At 40.8% G+C, this 21,949-nt stretch overlaps 2 protein-coding genes across 32 annotated transcripts in view; one reads left to right on the top strand and one right to left on the bottom strand.

Moving 5' to 3' along the window:
- NRG4 (neuregulin 4) overlaps positions 1 to 1,932 on the top strand; it is a 121,746-nt gene extending 119,814 nt beyond the window's left edge. For 20 of the 21 annotated variants that reach the window (XR_011526700.1, XR_011526691.1, XR_011526722.1 and 17 more), the window contains one exon: positions 180 to 1,932. The gene's annotated coding sequence lies outside the window, so the exon portion shown is untranslated. The remainder of the gene's footprint in view (positions 1 to 179) is intronic. The other variant, XR_011526672.1, reaches the window with a different exon arrangement.
- FBXO22 (F-box protein 22) overlaps positions 1 to 21,949 on the bottom strand; it is an 86,725-nt gene that overhangs the window by 50,255 nt on the left and 14,521 nt on the right. For 9 of the 11 annotated variants that reach the window (XR_011526587.1, XR_011526589.1, XR_011526588.1 and 6 more), the window contains exons 5-6: positions 17,884 to 18,048; positions 7,108 to 7,273 (exon numbers count right to left, since the gene is read on the bottom strand). Coding sequence is in view for 5 of the 11 variants with exons in the window: in XM_070574088.1 (XP_070430189.1) it covers positions 7,108 to 7,273; positions 17,884 to 18,048 (331 nt within the window). In the remaining 6 variants the exon portion in view is untranslated. Of the gene's footprint in view, positions 1 to 453; positions 4,254 to 7,107; positions 7,274 to 17,883; positions 18,049 to 21,949 lie in introns of those variants that run through there. The other 2 variants (XM_008533949.2, XM_008533951.2) reach the window with 1 other exon arrangement.

Raw genomic sequence — 21,949 nt, 5'->3', positions numbered from 1 at the left:
GTATGTTTTAGATACATGTATGGTGATTGAACTTTGGTTAGTCAGACTTGGAAATATTGTGTAAATGTTAAAAAAAAAGGTCTCAAAATTCTCATTCTGATAGTTTGCATTTAAAATTAATGAATATATTTTGTTCCAATTTCTTGCAATTACCAATCTTGTCTCTTTTTTTTTTTTAGGAAAACCACCCCTGAGCTAACATCCATGCCCATCCTCCTCTACTTTATATAAGGGATGCCTGCCACAGCATGGCTTGACAAGTGGTGCATAGGTCCGCATCCGGGATTGGAACCAGCAAACCCCAGCCCGCCAAAGCAGAATGTGTGAACTTAACCGCTGTGCCACCAGGCTGGCCCCAATCTTGCCTCTTTTGCTGGCCGTGATGACAGTCACTAGAGAACAATAACTTTTATACAAACTGTTATGAAATGAAAATTCTCCATACACTCTTGGTACCAAAACATTAAATGAAGTTTATTGGTTTCTGCCAATGTTTTCCACTTTATAGTAGCATATATTCTTGTAACCTGTCTCATTGTGGTGTAAGGCAGAAATGAAATATATAAAACAAAAATAATATGTCTTACAAATATTTGACTGTTCTTTAAAATACTAAAATAACTTTCTGATAACATTCTTTCCATAGTATAGATATTAATTTTGTTCATTTAACAAGGATGTTTAATGCTGACTATGTTCTGTTATTTTAGGATTTTCACTAAGCAGACGCACACCCAGTTTCTACAGGTGAAATCAAGTCAGTCATCTAAAAACCTCATAATTTCCAATCAAATTAGAGTCTTCTGTTTCCAGTAAAATGGAATTTATGGTGGTGCTAATCTGAGTTAGACTGTGTCGGCAGAAAACGACAGAAGTTGATTTTTTTTCTTAAAACTTTCTGCACAATGAATAGAGAATTCTCAGATTTGTAGTTTATTTTACATTCTCTGCATGTTCATTGTATTAAGTTGACAATCAAAATCAGTGGCAAAACTTTTCCTATCTGGCCTGTCTTGTCGTACTAGATTGAGAAGTTGGTATGTGTGCCAATATTTAACCAAAGTGGAGAGAAATGTATTAGTGAAGTGACCTACTGGACCCCCCTTCATTAATATAGGTCACAGTAGATTATTAATTATATCAGTGTGCACGGTGTCTATTTCCAGGTCTTAATCCCAAGGCCTACCTTCCCTCCTCTTCCTTAGATTGTTACTTGGCTTATAAAGAGTTTAGTTCTACTTGAATAAAAGGGAATGGAAATAGATTCCTTGACAGCACTTTTACAAAACAAATTGCAGCTGCGCAAAGATTTTGCTTTGAAAGCATATAAAGGAAATCAGTATTTTTAAATGTCTTGATCAAACCATCCTATGAATCTGACTATCACGCAAGAGAAGGCAGTTTAGTGTGAAGACATGAAAGGTACATCTTTACTTCTCTTTGTGCTCACATCAGTTTTTTTGCGTGATCATTTTCCCAGTTTCACGACTGACTACAATGGTTACCATTTCTAGGCACTTCGTATATTTTTAGCTGAAACAGTAATTATTCCCTTAATGCTTGCTTTTGTCTAAGACAAGCCTTTCAAAATTGTAGTAAATTAGTTACTTCATTTTAAATTTGGTTAAACTACTATTCCCCTTCCATGCAACATCAAGGCCTCTGGGAGGCAGGGCAGATGACTTTCATTTTTATCAGTACTACTCATTTCTATTGGGTTAACTTCTCCCCTTTCTATTCTGTACCAAGGTTACAACCTTGTAGCCAAATGAACTTATTGTTCATAACAAACCCCAAAGGCTCAGCTGTAAAAAAGAACCCTATGTTAACTTCAAATATTGTATGAAATGACCCTGCAGCAGGCTCTCCTTTGAGAAGTAATAAAACATTTTATGAGTATTAATTTGAAAAAATAAACTCATTCAATCCTCAGGCTCATTTTGTTCATATTCTCAGTTTTTAAAATCCTTTTTCCTCTAACTATTCAACCAACTCTGGTTAATATCAGGGACAAAGAAAATTTATGAAGTATTTTCCTTATGAGCTATGTAAACATATTCAAGGACTCAAATTTTCAGGTACTGTCTACCTGATAATGGGTACTAATGTCAAAAAGAAAAGTTAATAGCTAAATAAAAATGACTAAATATTAACATTCACAGACTAAAAGTTCTATGACAAACTTTTTCTTTGGACTTTCTTCAGGAACTAAGATTTAGGATAACCACAAATACACAAGTATTTTTATCATATATGTAAACAGAGAAAAATCTTTTAAGGTAAAAATTGGGAGAAAAATGATTAAAAATAGAAAAGCAGGAATGTTAATACATGTAATTTCACTTACCTTGCAAGTTTTCTACCCATTTTGTTAGAACCACTGACCTTTACCAAAGTGCCATACATTAGTTATATCATACTGTATTAGGTAGAATATGCTAATATAAAGATATCCTGTAACAAAGACCTGGAAAAAAAAGTGGCTTAGGCAAGATTGATATTAATTTCTGTCTTGTAAAACAATCTGGAGGTAGGCAGTCCAGGCTGGTTATGGTAGTAGCACTTCAACAAAATTACACAGCAACCCAGGATCCTTCCGTGTGGTTCTCTTCCACAGTAGAGCGCTGCCTCTTCTCTAGAGTCCAGGCTGCCTCACTACCAGATCCACTTCCAAGTAACAAGATTGAGAAAGGGCAAAAAAAACAGTCACACCATTTTGAAGGACACATATTTCCGCTCACAGTTCACCAACCAGAACAGTCATACTTTCGAGAGACTGACAAAGGTAGTCTTTGTTCCAGGAGAATGTCTGTGCCTAACTGAAAACCAAAGGTTCTATCACTAGATGAAAAGGAAAGAATGGATACCGCGGGGAAACTGGTCTTCTCTGGACATAGCTCATTTAGATGCTTGCATAATTAGAAATTCAAACTTGAAAATGGTTCTACTGGGAATATGCCAGGATTTACTAGCTGACAAATACCTACTATGCTGGGTTTACTTTTCTAAAGGATTAGTTTACTTCCTTCCTTCACTCACCAAAAGCAATACAATACAAAACACTATCTCCGAATGAGTTCCAAGGTATGTTTTATTGGTATAAAACCAAAATAAGGTGATGTAATTGTCTGGTCTGCCAATTAGCTACCCAGAACTAGGTGAAAATGATTTTCTCTTGTAATTTTTTTACTGACGGAAAAGGAAAAATTTTTTTTATGAAATAATACTGATTCGTCTTGGCAATTTATTTGACTCAGCAACTGCAGAGTACTAAAACAAAAATAGTTAATTTTTATCAAATAAGTAAAAAGTCGGTAATAATTTTGTTACAGCTTCTGAAAAAACTGGTAAAATTATAAAGCAGAGAAAGATTTCTCAAGCCATCTGTGTATTTTTCTCCTTTATTAAGGGAGAAAAAAAAGTCTTCATGATTCTGCCAAAAGATCCTCTAACAATGCAGAAGTAGTCATGGAATGTCTTAAACCTCCATCCTATTGATGAATCTTCTTTCAATCTTCCTATGCAGGAGACTATTTAAAGTCACATTACACAGCAGCTACTGTGCAATAATAATCTGATGCAATATAGCCATGATCAGTTTGCTTGTACCTGATGCAAAAGCTCTCAACTCTAGGCCTGCATTATGATATGTAAAAAAGTTGTCCTCCATCTAATATCTTAAAAACTACCCCCAGTGTAATCATTAGAGCATCAAAGCTACAAAACAGATCCATATAAAGTTATTTTTGTTTAAAATACACATGTCCCAAGTTTCCATTTTCTGGAAAAGGCAGAGCCCAAAAGTTACACTGCAAAAGCCACTTTGCAGGTGGCTTTATTTAGTTGACCCAAGATGAATCAGTGCCATTATTGTTGTATAGCTATGAAACAGATCATCATCCTTTACTTCATTACATTTCTTCAATATAAAGTTCCCAGTGACTATGCGATCACAGCCAATTTCTCCATTTCCAAAGAAGCCAAATAAAGGAACACTAGGAAAAAACTTTCTAAATGCATCAGCCTCAACATTCCCCTTGGCTCTGTAATACTGAAAGCCCCTGCCAACGCATGCAAACATGAAGCCAATGGTGTTCTGTTCTGGAATATTGGCTGCTTTGAGGCGCTGCATCGCAGCCTCAGCAGTCTTCTCATCATTGACATCCTCGTTGAGAAGCACTGTGGCGCTCTGAATTCGGTGTCCGCTAAATGACAGTCCAACCACACCTGTGGCATCAATATCCAGAGGGTTCCTAGAAAATTACATGAGAAACGTGGTGATGTATCATGAAACAAAATTTAAATTTTGAAGTGTAAAAGAAAAGAAACACCGTCCTGATTCACTGGTTGGGAGCTGCTGCCTTTAGCAGCTTACAGTTAGTCCAAGGTTTACTCTGCCAGATAACAGGAGTATTAATAAGGTTAAAAATTAAACTATTGAAATTAATACATTTAAAGAATACAGAAGGCAGATCTATAGAGAAGTAAGCAACTATTTTTTCAGTCACAAATAGAAAAGGGCAAATGTAGCCCCGCAAAGATTTCTGAAACCTATCCTGGGTTTTTAGATGGTTGTATAGAGTATCCTTACCTTTCTCACTTCTTCAAAAGAAACCTTACACTTTTATTCATATACACATGATATCTACTAGATGAAGCTTTTTGGCATTATTGACATCTTTGGTATCTTTTTTTACCCTACCTGAGCTATCAAATTCTAACAGAGGTGTATTAAATATTCAATCATGGAGGGTAATTTTATTAAGAACCTATAACTCCAGAAGTTTTAGCTTTATGTTGTTTGGTCCATAAAGAAATACGTTACATTGCTGTGTCTTCTTTATTGTTTGAGTCTAGAATTGAGCTTAACCTAAAGAAACACGTGTTTTCTTTTTGTATGTATTTGACTGGTATTTTTTAATGAAATATTTTATCCTTACTAAAGAATATATAAATAAAGTGTCAATAAAGTTATAAAGCACAATATAGTGAATACCCACTGGGGAAAAACAAGTTAAGTACCTTACACTTCTATCATGTTTACCAACATCTATGAAATGGGCAAGATTAACGAGAAACCAAGAGTCAAAAAGCTTAAGTGAGGGGCTGGCCCAGTGGCACAGTGGTTAGGTTCACACGCTCCACTTCAGCAGCCCAGAGTTGGCGGGTTTGGATCCTGGGTGTGAACCTACACACACACTGCTCATCAAACCATGCTCTGGCAGGGTCCCACATACAAAATAGAGAGATCTGCAACAGACATCAGCTCAGGGCCAATCTTCCTCAAACAAAAAAAAAGCTTAAGTGACCAAGATAATAAGGCTAGCTAGTGGCAAAACCAGTTTCTAGAGGGCAGAATCCATCTTCTCCAGTCCTCTGCTGCTCCTTTAACGTTATTACATTTCCTCTTTGGTATACAGTTGCAATATGTGTTGTCAATCTCTTGCCTCAACGAATTATGTACCTGTCTTTCTCGGGGGTGGGGGGAACACAGTGGCTAGTATCTGGACACCATTAAATGGAGCACTGATTTACTCAATGGCTTATCTTACCAATGAACAGTATGAAGACCACATTAACATTCATGTGTCATATAAGGGGCAATAATTTTTGAGAGTATATTTCCCATATTAGGTATAAAAAGTAGATGATATATAGACAGCCATGCTAACAGGCTAGCACCTCGGATGTTATGTCTGAGTGAGAGATTGACATTTCAAAGGTAAACTGTATGTTAAATCACCACTGCCCTATCTGTATACAATTTAAAGGTAAAAGCAAAGACACGGAAAATTTTGCAAGGGAAATAACCCACAGATCACTACCAAGAATTAGGTGTATTTATGCATGAAATCCAATGTTTGATATCCTGCTGCTTGGAATTTAATGCACTTGGCTTTCCTCCCTTCTTCCTTGCTGGCAGTCCAGGGACCTTGACTGAGCTATTTGCTTTCCCTGATCCATCGGTCGAGACTACCAGGAGGGAGATTATAACTCGGATGATTTACAGTGCTCTTAAAGATACTGATTTCTAACAGTCTGTCTCCACATCACCACTCCAGGATCCCAATACTAAACACAAATATAGTGAGAAACAAATACTAGTGTTGGCAGGAAGCATTTGGGAGAGAGGGGAGCCTCATTTTCCTGCTTTTGAAAACAGTTTATGTCCACTTAATTAGCTCAAACTCAAAATACTATATACTTTCATTAAAAATGGAAAGGGAGTGGGGCTGGCCCCGTGGCCGAGTGGTTAGGTTCCCACACTCCGCTGCAGCGGCCCAGGGTTTCACCAGTTCGAATCCTGGACGTGGACATGGCACTGCTCATCAGGCCATGCTGAGGCAGCATCCCACATGCCACAAGTAGGAGGACCCACAACCAAGAATACACAACTATGTACCGGGGAGATTTGGGGAGAAAAAGAAAAAATAAAATCTTTTAAAAAAAAAAAAAAGGAAAGGGAGTAATGGCCCCCAAGACACAGAAGATATTTTTTATCTTTGAAAGCAAAAGCCTTAGTAACAAAATCAAAGATGCTCAATTTTTGAGCTTGAAAAAGCCTTTCAATAGATCTAGTACAGAATTTCAAAAAAGTGTTACAAGTAATCCTAGTACACCGGCAAGATGCTCCACAGAAAAAAAGCTTTTGTGACCAAACAGATTTGAGAACTGCCACAGATGGTAATATTATCTCCCTTCTAGAAGACTTCCAAAGCACTAAGCATATCAGAAGCTCTGAGAAGTTTTACCATAAAGATCTGCTGTTTAACCATGCATTTTCTTTAGAGGAGGAAACAGAACTAGAGAAGAAGTAACGCACTGCAGTGACAGAGCACAGAGCTGTCAAGGGAGACAGCAGTAGATATCGCTGAAAATCAATTTTGAGGACCGTATGAGTCCACCTAGGAATAAATTCTTAAGAGACAACATATATAAATTTCATCAACTATAAGCAGAATTATGTTGAGTAAGCCCTCAACCTATGTCTGTTGCAAAATGGAATGAACTGTTAGTTTGGCAATTCTTTAAACATGTTTTTAAGAAACCCAAGGTAACAAAAACCTGAGAACATTTCCCACCATGAACAGAGGAAATCAGACATACTTTTCAGAGGTCAGCGATGCCAGGTTGTCCACCTGGCCTCCAGCCAAGATGACATTCATATCACTGAAAGTGCTTACGACTCGCTGCAGATAATTACTGGCTCCCGCCTTACAGCAATTATAGCCAAATACAAGGACCACACGAAGCTCAGGGTTATCTAAAAGACCTGCAGAGAAATGAAGAGCAACAATTAAAGACAGCCTTAAAATAGAAATCTTTAATTTACTTTTATTATCTACATTTTACAAATGAAACATTACTGCTAATGACTTGCACTCCTAGCTAAGTGCAATTTAGTACTTAAGCTGTCAAGTTTTCCATCTTTTACAAATTTAACACTACTCAAAATCTTTGCTACAATTTTTCCCCATAAAAAAACTAAAGGCTATTTGAAAATAACACAATCAATGTTCAACACAAATAAGGAAGCAGCTATGTAACTGAGCAGCCCCTTGGTGGACCTTGGTGCAAGCCGTCTCCACGCAGCCCACCAACTGGAATGAAAAGGAACACTGGTTCACACAGAATAGAGTAAACAGCAGTGGGAATTTAAAGATCCAGAGAAAATGGAGAGAAAAGGCACTAACCACCTGTACTGACCTGTAGTGAGCTGAATGGTGGGCCCCTCTGACCCCAAATATATCCACGTGAAATCCCTGGAACTGATGAATGTAACCTAATTTGGAAAAAGGGTCTTTATGGATGTAATTAAGGATCTTGAGATAAGATCATCTAGATTATCCAGGTAGCCTCTAAATACTACGACAAGCGTCTTTACAAGAGATATACAGACACACACAGACGGAGGAGGAGGCAGCGTGACCACAGAAGCAGAAACTCAACAGCCACCAGAAGGTGGCAGAGACAGAGCAGAGATTCACCCCTAGATCCTCCAAAGGGAGTGCAGCCCTATCGACACCTTGATTTCAGACTTCTGGCCTCCTGAACTGTGACAGAATAAATGTCTGTTGTTTTAAGATCCCAAGCTCGTGGTAATGGATTAACCATTGGAAACTCATTCCAAAGCAGGAAAATGTTCAATTCTGCAGCATACAGACAAAAAGCAGCTACCATCAAGGGGCAGACTAGCCTAACTGTACTCACGCACTCCTCCACAAGCTCCAGGATTTGCACGTGTGCCTCCGGCACCTTGTTTACAGACTATCAATTTGAAATTTGCTAGTATTACCAACTGGGTGGCTTCAGGACAAGAAAAAAAATACCAACACCTGACCCATGCTCACATTTCCACTGACTCAGCCACATGACTTCCATCTTGACAGACCTAAGGTGAAGGTTAGAAATAAGGCTCACTTAAGGAAACTGGAGTGGGGGTGAAGGACCAATTATTAACACCAAATAATGACTTATCCAGGGAAACTGTCTCTGGTCCATTTCTAATTCCCTACACAGTAAATCACTGATTTGGAGAGTGAAAAGGATGTTAATATACAAATCCAGTACTTTCATGACACCATATACCCTAAACCATTACTAGAGGGTCTTTTTTTTCCCCACACAGACCTGCCTAGCAAATTTTGAGAGAACGTTTTTTCTTTTTTTTTTTTTGAGGAAGATTAGCCCTGAGATAACTGCTGCCAATCCTCCTCTTTTTGCTGAGGAAGACTGGCCCTGAGCTAACATCCGTGCCCATCTTCCTCTACTCTATATGTGAGACGCCTACCACAGCACAGCTTGCCAAGCAGTGCCATGTTTGCACCCGGGATCCGAACTGGTGAACCTCGGGGCCGCGGAAGTGGAATGTGTGAACTTAACTGCTGCACCACTGGGCTGGCCCCTGTTTTCTCTTTTTTAGAATGACTTTTCAGAGTTGCAAGAGGGCTGTGGGATCAACAGTCTAGTCTTATTTTACAAATAAGAGCTGCTAATCCCAGAAAAGTGACTAGCCCAGGACAGTATCATAGCAGACTCTAGATTAAAATCCACATCTCCTGAAGAGTTTTCAGTTTTAGAAACCTAAAAACTTCGAAATCTCTACCTTTCCTACAGTTTTCTAAGCTCTAGACCTTCTTACAATTGTCTACTAAATATTTTCGTTGGAATATCTAAAGGTACCACCCTCAGTGATTTAACAAACACATACCCAGTGCTTTCAACATCTTCCCCCAATGGTACTGTTCTAAAGTGGAACCACACACACTAAAATCTATAGAGAACAAATCCACCTTAGCCCAGGCTGGTTGCCTGACAGAGCAGATGGATCTGTATTTAACCAACAGACACCTGGAGCTTCAGGTGTGTTAAAAGAAGGAAAGTGCAACTCAAACTCCTTGCCAAAACAGAGGCCTAAGACACACACCTACGACAACGAGCACCCAGTTCCTTCTCAGATAAATTCTGATACTACCTTCAGCCTTGCCTCAGTTCACCTCAGTGGGGACATAGGACAGATAATAGGACAAGTATCTTAGGTCTTTCAACTTCAAGAAAGCACACGGGCCATATCCCCAGCTCAGCTGCTGCTTGGGCAGACGACTACTCAACCAGCACACCTACGAAAAGGTGCAATCTCCAGTTCATTACTACTTGAAATCCAGCTGTGAGAGCTAATCAGTCAGACTGAGTGCCTAAACAACATGTGGGCCATCCATTCCTTTGGTGGTTCTAAATATTCTTCGATTAAGCAAAGCGCTCAGTAACCAGACCTCATTGGTTTGGACCCTACAACTGCTTTTACTGAGTCATATTTGGGCGATGCCACTGGTGTTCAGAGTGACGTAATCAGAAACAGCTTAAAAAATTCAGTCTATTCACTATAAGGGCACTGCGGATCCACTAGAAGAACTGATCTCAGTTATCAGAAAACAGGGAAGAGCTGTCTTCTCACGCCCTGGAACAGCCACACCTGTGGACCACCTCTAGCAAATGTTGACGGTATGCATTTCACGTACTACCCTCAGCCTGGGCTTTACTATATTCCTCCTACACATGTCTCTCAATTCAGAATTCCTCCACTGATATTGTATGTATCTTTGCAAGCTGCCTTAAATTCATTTTCAAGTAAGGCAGAATGTGAATTCATTACAGCTAGGATCAAGCTGGAAGGTTAAAAGGAAAAAAGAAAAAAAATAAAATCTAGACTCCAAGACTAATGTCAGATTCAGGAAAGCCAACTATGAAGAACTATTCCAAAGACAGGCTCAGACTGCTTTAGGTATGCATGCTCAGATTTCTATTCTTTTTAGAGAAGCCACTCTGAAGACAACTGTTGTGACCTATCTGAAAGTGATGTAATCTAAATGAATGTAGAAAACCTACTTCAAAGAAAATGCCTATGTAAGAGACTAACACCATGAACAATTCATGGACAAAAGCTGGGTTCTCCTTTCCCCACCAGCCCTTAGGTTTGAGCACCTCTTCCTTCCCTGTATTTTCACACCTATCTTTTTTACACGAGGGGAGGTAGGTAAGTATGAAGTCAGCACAGTAAGGACGTGGCCTGCGGAGTTAGACCTGGGTCGGAACTCAGGCTCAACCACTTGCAGCTGTGTGACTTTGAGCACGTCAACTTGACTAAAAGTGGGACAGGAGCAAGTTTCAAGGGTGGTTGTGATGATTAAAGAAGATAATGTCATAAAGAAGCATCTAACCCCGGTGCTTGGCACCCAGCAAGGCTCAACAGAGGAGAGAAAACAAAGCACATTCTGGCTAAACTGAGGGCCCTGACCACAATTTAGATTTGTTTAACCAAATAACGGAATGATGAAGCTTAAGGCAACATTTCCCCTTGAATCAAATGAATCCAAAGTGAACATCTAATTTAGAGGGGCAAAAAGAAAGCTTCCATCCCACCCGCAAAACTGGCTGGGGGTCACCTGCGTTGCCCTGAATTTCATGTAACTGTCATGCTTTTTGAGATGCACCTCATCCAAAAATAGCTCTGATGTTGTACAATGAGAAGCTGTGTCACTGTGTATGTGGTAGGGGATTAAAAAAAAGAGAAGATCCACACATCATTCAGCTCCATGAACATGGAGCCTGTGGCACGAGGGCTGAGGGTGAGGGCATGTCGGCCCGGGGCTATATTCCACCACCACTGTGACCTGGGAGCAAGCCCCCACAAGACCTCTCAAAGTTTGACTTTTCTAGGACTCTGCTCTTGTAGCTGAGTGAAGTCCACCAAAAAGGGCAGGAAAGTGTGATAGAATGTCAGCACCACATTCTTGTCACTTAAGAGTTTTTCAAGAGCTGGGCAGCTTCTAAAGCAGAGCGAGTTCCAGCACTTAGGTTTTAGCACCATTTTTCCCTGCCTTGTACCTGATCACTGCCTGTGGCCCCCTCAAGATTCTCTATGAAGTCTCCAGATAATTTAAAAACTTAGTCTTTCAATTTTTTTTGGAATCTGTCTTAACAAATAATTAAAATTCAGTTTTCACCCCTCCCAGTTGGTGGCAGAGTTCAAGAGGAGTCATCGAAGGACCAAAAAGCAGCAAGCAGAAGGGACCTAACAACGCACAGACTAGATCACAAGATCACCAACATAACAAGAAACATGGCACTTGGGCAGGTACTGTTCTAAGCACTTTACAGAAACTAACTTATTTAATGCCCACAACAGTTACCCATTATGCTGTTCAGCTCCTAGAAAGTCCAGGAGGATTCAATGTCTTCAAAATCCACATTACAACATACAAATTATAACCCCTGTTACAGGACCCAACTCAGACCAGACTAAGTAATAAGCACACCCTCCAGGAAGGGGCCGCCCCAAAGGAAACTGGTGCCTATGGGGCTGTGCAAAAACACAGGCACTTCCACTCCTCTCCTTCCAAGAGCAAATGCATGAGCATTCTTCAGGACTTCCTCTCATGACTCTCAAATGTAAAAGTCAGTGGAAGATCTTTTCTAATGTCAATTTCTACAAATAAAACTGAAACCTAGAAAATCGTGCCCCAAGTGGCCCTGTCATAGGTTTGAGCTTTACCTAGAAGAGTGTCAGAAGGATGTATTTGTATAAGAGGAAGAAAGAATCATAGGTGTGAGGCAAGTGTCTCAAAGGGGAACAAAGCACTGGCTCCGAAGCTCCCGCTCGTCTTCTAAGCAACTGGCAGTCCTGAGGCTGCCTTCTCCAGTCTGTAGCAGGGGAGGGGTCACAGGCCGTCAGACACTGCTTTGATGCTAGAGCCACTTTCCCGGATAATTCAAAGCCTTAAAGAAAGATGTGCAGACCATCCTCAGGGCGGGAGGCTCCTCCCCTCCATTACAGACTGTGCTCTGCTGGGCATGGGGTTCCAAAGGTGCCCAGGGGGAGGCAGGGGGGAAATGCGCCTCAGTTCTAGATTTTCCACGCTACCTTCAGCCTAAGCATCTCTGCTCTATCTGCTTTATTTTTACGTTGGCACCCCATGTAAGATTATATTTACAAATGAACTGTTTAAGAGTCAGAAAATTGCTGAAGAATCTCTTTAATTGAGGAGTCTCAATGGAGTCTTCAACATAAGCACAAGGGAGAGATGTTATGGTATTATAGCAGAATCGACCCTGGACAAGCAACAGAAACTGCTGGGCCACCCCCTACCCTCCCTCCAATTACTGAACTAGTTCCTATTTGCTTCAATTACCGTTAATACCTGATGATTCCCAAATGTGTATCTTTGGTCCAGACCATTCTCCTGAGCTCCAGACTCACATATCCAACTATCTAATCAATGTCCCCAACTCAAATGTCCAACTCAGAACTGATAATCTGACTCTTCCAAGCTGCACCCGCAGTCTATTCCTGACTTCAAGAGATGGTACCGCACAGGTGCACTGGTCAGAAACCTGGATGACATCACTACCACCTCCCTTATTCTCAACACCCAACATTTTAATCAGTCACCACATCCTGTTGATTCCACCTCAAAATCTGTGATTCCACTTGTCACCTCTTCTTGCCTTAACCTCTACAACAGCCTCCTGTTTTTCCTGCATCCACTCTTGTATTCCTCCAAACCCATCAACATACCGCAGCCAGAGGGGTATTTTCAGAAGACCTACCTGATTATGCCACTTTTTTGTTTAGAATCCTGGCTTCCTGCTGCCCTTAAATATGTAAGATTCCTTAGTATGTCCTACGAGGCATGATCTGGCCCCAACCTGCTTCTCCAGCTTCATGGGACATCACACTCCCCGCTCCTCGACACAGTGGAATTCTCTAGGCTTCACAAATGAGCATGTGAATCCACAACACTCAAATCTTGAAGGTGAGTAATCAGGCCCTTCTTTTTCCTGTCCTTCAATCTCTTGGCCACCTCACTCTATTTTTGTCAGTAACTTGGAGAGACGGTAAAGACCTCCTATAATACTCCTCCCTTCTCCACATCCGAGGGACCTTGCCCCGTGGTTATGTTTTCTAGCATCTCTGTGCTTCTCCTGGTAACTCTTAGCACATCTGCGAGACTTAATTCAAAGTCAGCCCATCCTGCTGGATGGGGAGCTCCAGGAGGCAGGAACAGAGTCCTCTCCAACAACACGTCGCTAGAGCCCCATCCAGGGACCAGCCTATGGCATGTACGCAGTTTCTGAACAAACCAACACTGGCTTTTTAAGAAACTTTGCTGAGGTATTTTTGCCTTCACTCCTTAGAAATTAAGTGCTGGCCTATCCATTTTTGTTTTTCATTCCAGAGACTATTTTTAACACAGGATACCAAAAAGACCTTAGAACAACATATGCCTCATTTAAAAAATGCACCATTTTGGTAATAACAAAGTGTGTGTATGTGTATAAAATTATATGTGCTATAATGCTGGGTCAGATCATGACACTTCCTATATACAACGTTTAGAAAACTATAATTATCAAACACAAGGTCCCTATCTTCAGAGGTACTGCCAGTTTCATAGGAGAACTAAGCTGCTGTGTTTGCTTACTGTGGGCTTTCACATATGATCTTCCAGTCACTGTGACTTAGCGCTCTAAGACAGGGGAAGACAAACCACAGTCCACGGGCCAGATCCAGCCCCCTACTTTTGTAAATAAAGTTTTATCAGAACACAGCTGAGGGTTTATGTATTGTCTACAGCTGCTTTGCACTCCAATGACAGGGCTGAACAGATGCAACTGAGACTGTATGGCTGGCAAAACTTAAAATATTTACTATCTGGCCCCAGAAAAAGTTTGCTGACCCCTGAGGAATATTACCACAAATAGGGTGATTTCCAATGTTACAGAACATAGAGAAAAGTTGCTCCGGATATTTGTTTGGGGAATACAGGCTGGGATTCTTGTGTAGAAGGCACGTTCCATACCATAGCCTCCAACCACTCACTCCTCGCCTGCCTAAAATTCCTCCATCTTCTTGAGCACATAAAAGACAATGGTCCAAATTTAGAAATACAGAAAATCAGGACACAAAATAGCATGTGAAAGAACAGAGATTGTCATCTCAATCTAGGCGAAGCTTCAACGTCCAGAAGGCCATGAACAGGATGGAAATGGAATAAGCCAAAACTGTGGACAGCAAACAGCTCAGGAAAGGACACCAATAAGAACACTTCACAGAGCAGAATAAACATGGGGCTGTTTTTCCTTTTAGTTTTCTAATTCCTATACTTAGCTCTGTAATGCAAACAAGGTCTAACAAATCTAATAAATATTTTATCACAGAATGGATGGTTTCTTCTGCTCAACATTTGGTTTTTTTTCTTGTAAACTGACAAAACTAGGCATCTACCTTCAGTCAGGGCCTCAGTCACTGATTCCCAAGGAGCTACAGGACAGAGGAGAGAGGACGCCCAAGAGGCACCAGACTCACTTCCAGATAAGAAAGACAGCACAGAGGTTTGGCCATATGACCTTCAGCAAAAGTACTGAATCAAAGGCCAAACAAGCTTCTCGAATGGAGTTTGATTTTTCCCAATCCTGTTCCTCCTGTCTCAGCATTCCAACTATTTCTGTCCTCAGCTCAAAACTCAGAGTTATCACTGAGTCCTCAGTCTCCCTTCTCTTTCACATCTAGTCATTTGCTAATTTTCTCCAATCAGTTCCCCACTCTTCACACCCTGGTATTATTTCTTGCCTAGACTCTTACAGGGAGCTCCTAACTGGTCTCGCTGCTTCCAGTATCTCCCCACTATGGAGGGTCACATTCGCTACTACCCAAATGACATCTCTGAAGAGCCTGTCATTTACTGACTACACTCGAGCCTTGCCCCACTGCAGCCACCCTTTGTTCCCATGATCCCCTTCACAGACCCTTTGGTTGCAAAACTTAACTCTTTACTATTTCCCCTACTGATCACCTGGCCCTGCGCCTGTTTTTCTGCTAATCCTTCAGCCCATCCTGTTACTCATCCTTATCTCGCATATACTTCTCATCCTTCAAAGCCACAAATGCAACTTGCTCCATGAAGGCGCCTTGCTCCGCCTTGCTCCTCCTCGTTCTCCCTGTGGCCAGCAGAACCCCTACAGCAATTTACCCATACCTCTCTTAGGGCACATCTCACTTTCTCACTTGGGTTAAAATTACATATGTATCTGTCACACCCGTGTTGGAATGTCACTGAGACAAAATCTGCATGCAATTAATTTTTCTTACCCTATGGGACCTTTTAATAAGATGAATGAAATTAATGTATAATTTCTGTATCATGAACCCAATGAACATAGCCATCCTCTTGTCAGCATCAATTCATATCTTCTCCTCTTCCTTCTTTGCTGCTGGAATCCTTTCCAGAATCTTTTCCAGAATCTTTAGTTAGCTGCCCTGGACTGGCTTTCTCCAAAGCCTTCAATGGCAGTTGACACTTTTACAGACAGACTGCAAGGCAATGTGCAAATGGCTCTCAAACTAACATCTCTGGCCTCAACTCCTCCTTGAGTTTCAGATCTGCTATTTTCTAACCAATTGACCAATTCTAAAAGAGAGCTATCCAGTTTGCTGAACTTTCTTTTAGCTCCAGCTAGCCTTCCACCATCACATCTCATTATGATATGACAAAGTCACTCTGGCTTGGCTACACAGCCACATTTTCTCCTAAAATTTTTTTTGCCTTTACACTTAACACTGGGTCAGTTTAAAAGGCATCATCTGAAGTTTTCCTTAGAGGAAGTGTAGCATCCTTGATTTGGGGCAGCTTTAACAAGACAGCTAACTCTGGTTTTCTGTTTGTGTACTCTGAACTCAGAGCCTTAGCTCTCTACTTCCATCAGAGTTTAGCTTCCTCATCAACAATATACCTTGGTAAGTTCTCCCTGGCATACCTATGGTGAAGATTAGAAATAGCACATAGCACAGTACCCTGCTTAGAAGGTCTCAGCAAATGTTAGCCATCATTAACTGTCACCATCAGCAAAGGCATGTGCATGCTCCTCTGGTGTGCTACTGCTGAGTGGGATAAGAACACCCAAGACCTTCACTGCCTTTCCACTGAATGTCCTTCCTGAGCTACATATCAACCCTCCCTCAGTCTATTCCTCCACAGACCACAAGGCCACGCTGCAGAGAGATCAGCCCAGTGAGCCACTGTGAAGCCTGCCTAAGGTACAGAGGCCAGCATTAGCCATCTGCCTACCATCTACTGAGGAAGGTACTTTGCTAAGTGCTTTACATAAGCCATTTCATGTAATGCTCACAACTCTGTAAGTTAGTTATTTCTACTTTATAGATGAGAAAACATGCTCAGAAAAGGAACTTGTCCTAAACTACAAAGTTAGAAAGCAGCAGAACTAGGGCAGCTACAAGCCTGCATTCGTAATAGCCACACTTCCTGCCTCGCACGACAGACTGACTGTGAAACCTGCCATGCTCTACCTGTACCTGCCCACGCTCTTCCACATCATCAAGAGGCCTGCTGCTCGTGGCTGCCAGTTTTTGCCACCAATGCCTACTCCTGCTCTGTGCCTTCCCTCCCATCTCACTCTTTTATTGCATTATAAGGAGCAGATGTATACGCCAGTTTCAACCTGTATACTCCTTTTTTTCCCTCTAATCAGTAAACCAATCACAAATTTTCCCTTTTCTGCTATAGCATTTTTTATTCCCGATGAGTTCACTTTATCTCTACAGGTTGGCTGATCTATGCAAAAACAAGAGGTCACCACTGAATATTTTTTATGCCAACAGTGACTTTTTTCATGAGTTAACCCCAATTAGTTCAATTGCAGATGTAGATAAAGATAGACTGCTGTGAGTAACTAGTTTGTTGCTTACCGTATTAAATTAAGCTTTCTTATCAGAGCTTAGAAACTAAGCCAACCTCTCATGACCTGTCTACTCTAGCCAAGCTGCTTCTTTCTGGCATGTCCTAGTAAACCTTTAATAGACTTTTAATATACTCTGCTTTAATTTATACCATTCCTAGAACTTATCACCAAGTTCACTATACTCATTCCCATCTTTCAAATTAGTCAACATATAACTAACCTGTATCTTCTAAAAAAATTGTTTTATAATAAATGCTTATCGCTGATGTAAAAAGGAAATAAAAGCTTTAAAAAACTTTTCAGCTTCAAAAAACAAAAATAGGGAAAAATGATAAGAAAACATTCGAAGAAGTGATTCAAAATTAAGAATTAAACACAAATGACTTTATTGTCAACAGAATAGTCAAGGAAAAATATTCTTCTCTGGTTCTCTCAAGCTTTGATGTAAGTAAAATAATTTATAAAGTAAATCAATTCTACCAAAAATGTACCACACTAGCTTCTGTTAATCACTAGTTTGAATTCATCCACATCTCCAGTAACATGTGTACTTAATTCAGACTCTCAAAGGAACAAACAAAATCAATCAACAAGATGGGCAATTAATGGTAAACAACAGTAACTTACCTACTTCAGTGAGTTGATGTCTTTCTAATGTTAAATTCTTTGGATCCTTAATAAAATGAAAAGGTTGTATTTTCACTCCTTCAATTTGAGGGAATAACAGAGCAAAACCAGATTCTCCAATTTCAATTTCCTGAGGTCGATTGCTACATGATCCCATTGGAGTCACTAGAAAAACAGTTTAACAGTTTCATAAACAGATTCGATAAAAACTGAAGTTTCATTTGGTAACACTGTACATTAGACAGTACCACCTAGATAACTACAGTTTGGGTTACTAAGATAATCAACAAGCTAACAGACCATTATCTGAGTGAAAGTTTTTCAGCTTTGAAATTTCTATGAGTATAGTATCATGATGTCTGACATTTACTTTCAAATGGTTCAGAAAGAAACATTTTTATAAACAAAGACAGAAAAGGCAAATGTTGCATAATTTTTTAAATTGGTGAATCTAGATGAAGGGTGTAAGAGGGTTGACTGTACTATTCTATCATTCTTTTAACTATTCTGTAAGTTTGAAGATCTTCTAAATAAAAAGTTGGGGGGGTAATGATGTCAGCATCATGGCAGAGTGAACTGTTCCCACAGCCTCTCCCCACTAAGATACAATCAAAAGGACATTCATTAGCCAACAGAGGACACCCACAAAACATAACAGGATGTCTAAGAGATCCAGGCAGCCATAAGTCTGAAGGTGGGGATGCTGGATCCCCAGGAAGCAGTGGAAGTAAGTAAGCGGATCTCCTCCCCATCCCCAGCAGGAGCGATCTGCAGTGCAGGACCTCACACAGCTGCCGGTGCACAACCCTGGGAGGAGACGGAGTAGCAAGCAGGCCTCCACATGAACGCTTTCAGAGTGTTCTCAGAGTTGCATCCCAGCCCAAGGGAATGCTCCATGCCAAGGTGGCTAGGTCACCACATGTGTGCTCCTACCAAGCCCAGCAGCCCAGGTGGGCCACCACTGAGTGCAGAGCATGTGTGAACATGTGAAAAAAAGCACTGGTCTCCTCCCCCTCCACCTAGCGCATCAGCTCAGCCAGTCGTTTGGGGCAGCAGACCCGCACCAGAGCATCTGCAGCAGCTGTGTGTGGGACCCACCAAGCAGTAGTAGCCAGCAAACACAGACAAGCCCTACCAGCACAGCTTCCAGTGGACACGGTAGTTTCAGAAAACACAGCTCCTGCCCGCCCTCCCCCACCCCCGCAAAGTGGTGGCAGGCAGAATCTACAACCAGACACTACCACTATGCACCAGCAAAAGTCCACTCCATCAGACCCCATGAAGAAATACATCAAAACTCCAGATCATAAGGAAAATGAGAGAAACCAATCCTGATGACACAGAAATTTACAATCTAAATGACAGAGAATTCAAAATAGTTACCATAAAGAAACTCAACAAATTACAAGAAAACTCAGAAAAACAGTTCAATGAACTCAGGAATAAAATTATTGAGCACAAGGAGTTCTTCACAAAAGAGAATGAAACTCTAAAAAAGCCAAACAGAAATGCTGGAGATGAAGAACACAATGAGTAAGATAAAAAGCAATCTAGGATCCTTAAAAACCAGAGTCGACATTATGGATGACAGAATTAGTAATTTAGAGGACAGAAATATAGAAATGCTTCAGGTGGAGGAGGGGAGAGAACCTAAGATGAAAAAAAAATTAAGAAATTCTCAGAAAAGTATCCAACTCAATTAGGAAATGCAACGTAAAGATTATAGGTATTCCAGAGCAAGAAGAGTGGGAGAAAGGAACAGAGAACTTGTTCAAAAAAATAATAGCTGAGAATGTCTGAGGAAGGAACTGGAATTATAAGTAAATGAAGCTAACAGAACTCCCACCTACATCAACGCAAAAAGACCTTCTCCAAGGCATATAGTAGTAAAACCGGCAAAAGTCAATGACAGAAAAAATACTAAGGGTAGCAAGGCAGAAGAAAATAACATACAAAGAAACCCCTATCAGGCTTTCAGTGGATTTATCAGCAGAAAACTTACAGGCTAGGAGAGACTGGAATGATATATTAAAAATACTGAAGAACAAAAACTTTCAGCCAAGAATACTCTATCCAGTGAAAATATCCTTCAGATATGATGGAGAAATAAAAAACTTTCCCCGATAAACAAAAGCTGAGGGAGTTCATCACCACAAGACTACTCCCCACCCCCAAGAGATGATCAAGAAGGCCCTCATACTTGAAACTAAAAGGAAAGGGTTTACAAAGCTTTGAGCAAGGAGATAAATAGACAGACAAAACCAGAAAGCTGCAGCTCTCTATCAGAAGACTTAGTTATAACATTAAAGATAAAGGGAAGGGGGCCAGCCACAAGGCCGAGTGATTAAGTTCATGTGCTCCACTTTGGCGGCTCAGGGTTTCACTGGTTTGGATCCTGGATGCAGACATAGCACCGCTCATCAGGCTGTGTTGAGGCGGTGTCCCACATAGCGCAACCAGAGGCACTCACAACTAGAATACACAACTATAAACTGGGGGGCTTTGGGGAGAAGAAGAAGGAAAAAAGAAAACAAGACTGGCAACCGTCGTTAGCTCAGGTGCCAATCTATGCAAAAAAAAAGATAAAGGGAAGGAAAGCATCACAAATAACTATAAAACAGGGGTCTGGCACCTTGGCATAGTGGTTAAGTTTGGCACACTCCGCTTTGGCAACCCACACCGTCAGGGAAACCCACATATAAAAAGTGGAGGAAGACTGGCACAGATGTTAGCTCAGGGCTAATCTACCTCAGCAAAAAAAAACAAAACAAAACTATAAACACTTCATTTTAATCACAAACTCACAACACAAAACTGAATAATTTGTGACAACAATAATTTAGACAGGGAGGAGGAAAGAGATGGAACCTGATTAGGCTAATGGTAATAAGAGACTATCAGAAAACAGAGTATCTCATCTATAAGATCTGTTATACAAACCTCATGGTAACCACTACAAAAAATCAGAAGAGAGACACAAATGATAAAGAGAAAACTGACCAAACCATCACAGAAAATCACCAAACTGAAATGGCAGTCAGAGATACACAGGAGGGGCTGGCCTGGTGGCACAGTGGTTAACTGTGCACACTCCACTTGTGCAGCCTACGGTTCGCAGGTTCAGATCCTGGGTGTAGACCTACCACTGCACGTCAGGCCATGCTGTGGCAGCATCACACATAAAATAGAGTAAGACTGGCAGAGATGTTAGCTCAGCGACAATCTTCCTCAAGCAAAAAAGAGGAAGATTGGCAACAGATGTTAGCTCAGGACCAATCTTCTTCAAAAAAAAAACCCCCAAAAAACAAAAAACCAGGGCCAGCCTGCTGGCCAAGTAGTTAAGTTTGCACACTCCGCTTCACCGGCCGAGGGTTCCACTGGTTCAGATCCCAGGCGTGGACATGGCACCACTCATCAGGCCATGCTCAGGCAACATCACACACAGCACAGCCAGAGGAACTCAACAAGAATATACAACTATGTACTGGGGGGTTTTGGGAAGAAGAAGGAAAAAAAGAAAAAGAAATACAGAGGAAGAGAAACAAGGGAAATAGACAACAACCAGAAAACAAGAGATAAAATGGCAGCCCTCATATACCAATAATCCCTCTAAATTTAAGTGGAATTCTCCAATCAAAAGACAGAGTGACTGAATGGATTAAAAAACAAGACCCAACAGTATGCTGCCTCCAGGAAACACATCTCAGCTCTAAAGACAAACACAGGCTCAGAGCGAAGGGATGGAAGATGATACTCCAAGCTAATGGCAAACAAAAGAAAGCAGGTGTTGCCATACTTAGACAAAGCAGACTTCAAGATAAAAAAGGCAATGAGAGACAAAGAGGGACAGTATAAAATGATAAAAGGGACACTCCACCAACAGGACATGACACTTATGAATATATATGCACCAACACAGGAGCACCAAAGTACATAAACTATTAACAAACCTAAAGGAAGAAATTAACAGCAACACAATAATAGTAGGAGACCTAAACATCCCACTTACATCAATGGATAGATCATCCAGACAGAAAGTCAGCAAGGAAATAACGGAATTAGACGA

Source organism: Equus przewalskii, chromosome 1 (genome assembly GCF_037783145.1).
Source record: "Equus przewalskii isolate Varuska chromosome 1, EquPr2, whole genome shotgun sequence".
Taxonomy (NCBI): domain Eukaryota; kingdom Metazoa; phylum Chordata; class Mammalia; order Perissodactyla; family Equidae; genus Equus; species Equus przewalskii.
Note: the sequence above shows the minus strand (reverse complement) of the source record. Positions and strands in the feature narration are given on the sequence as shown.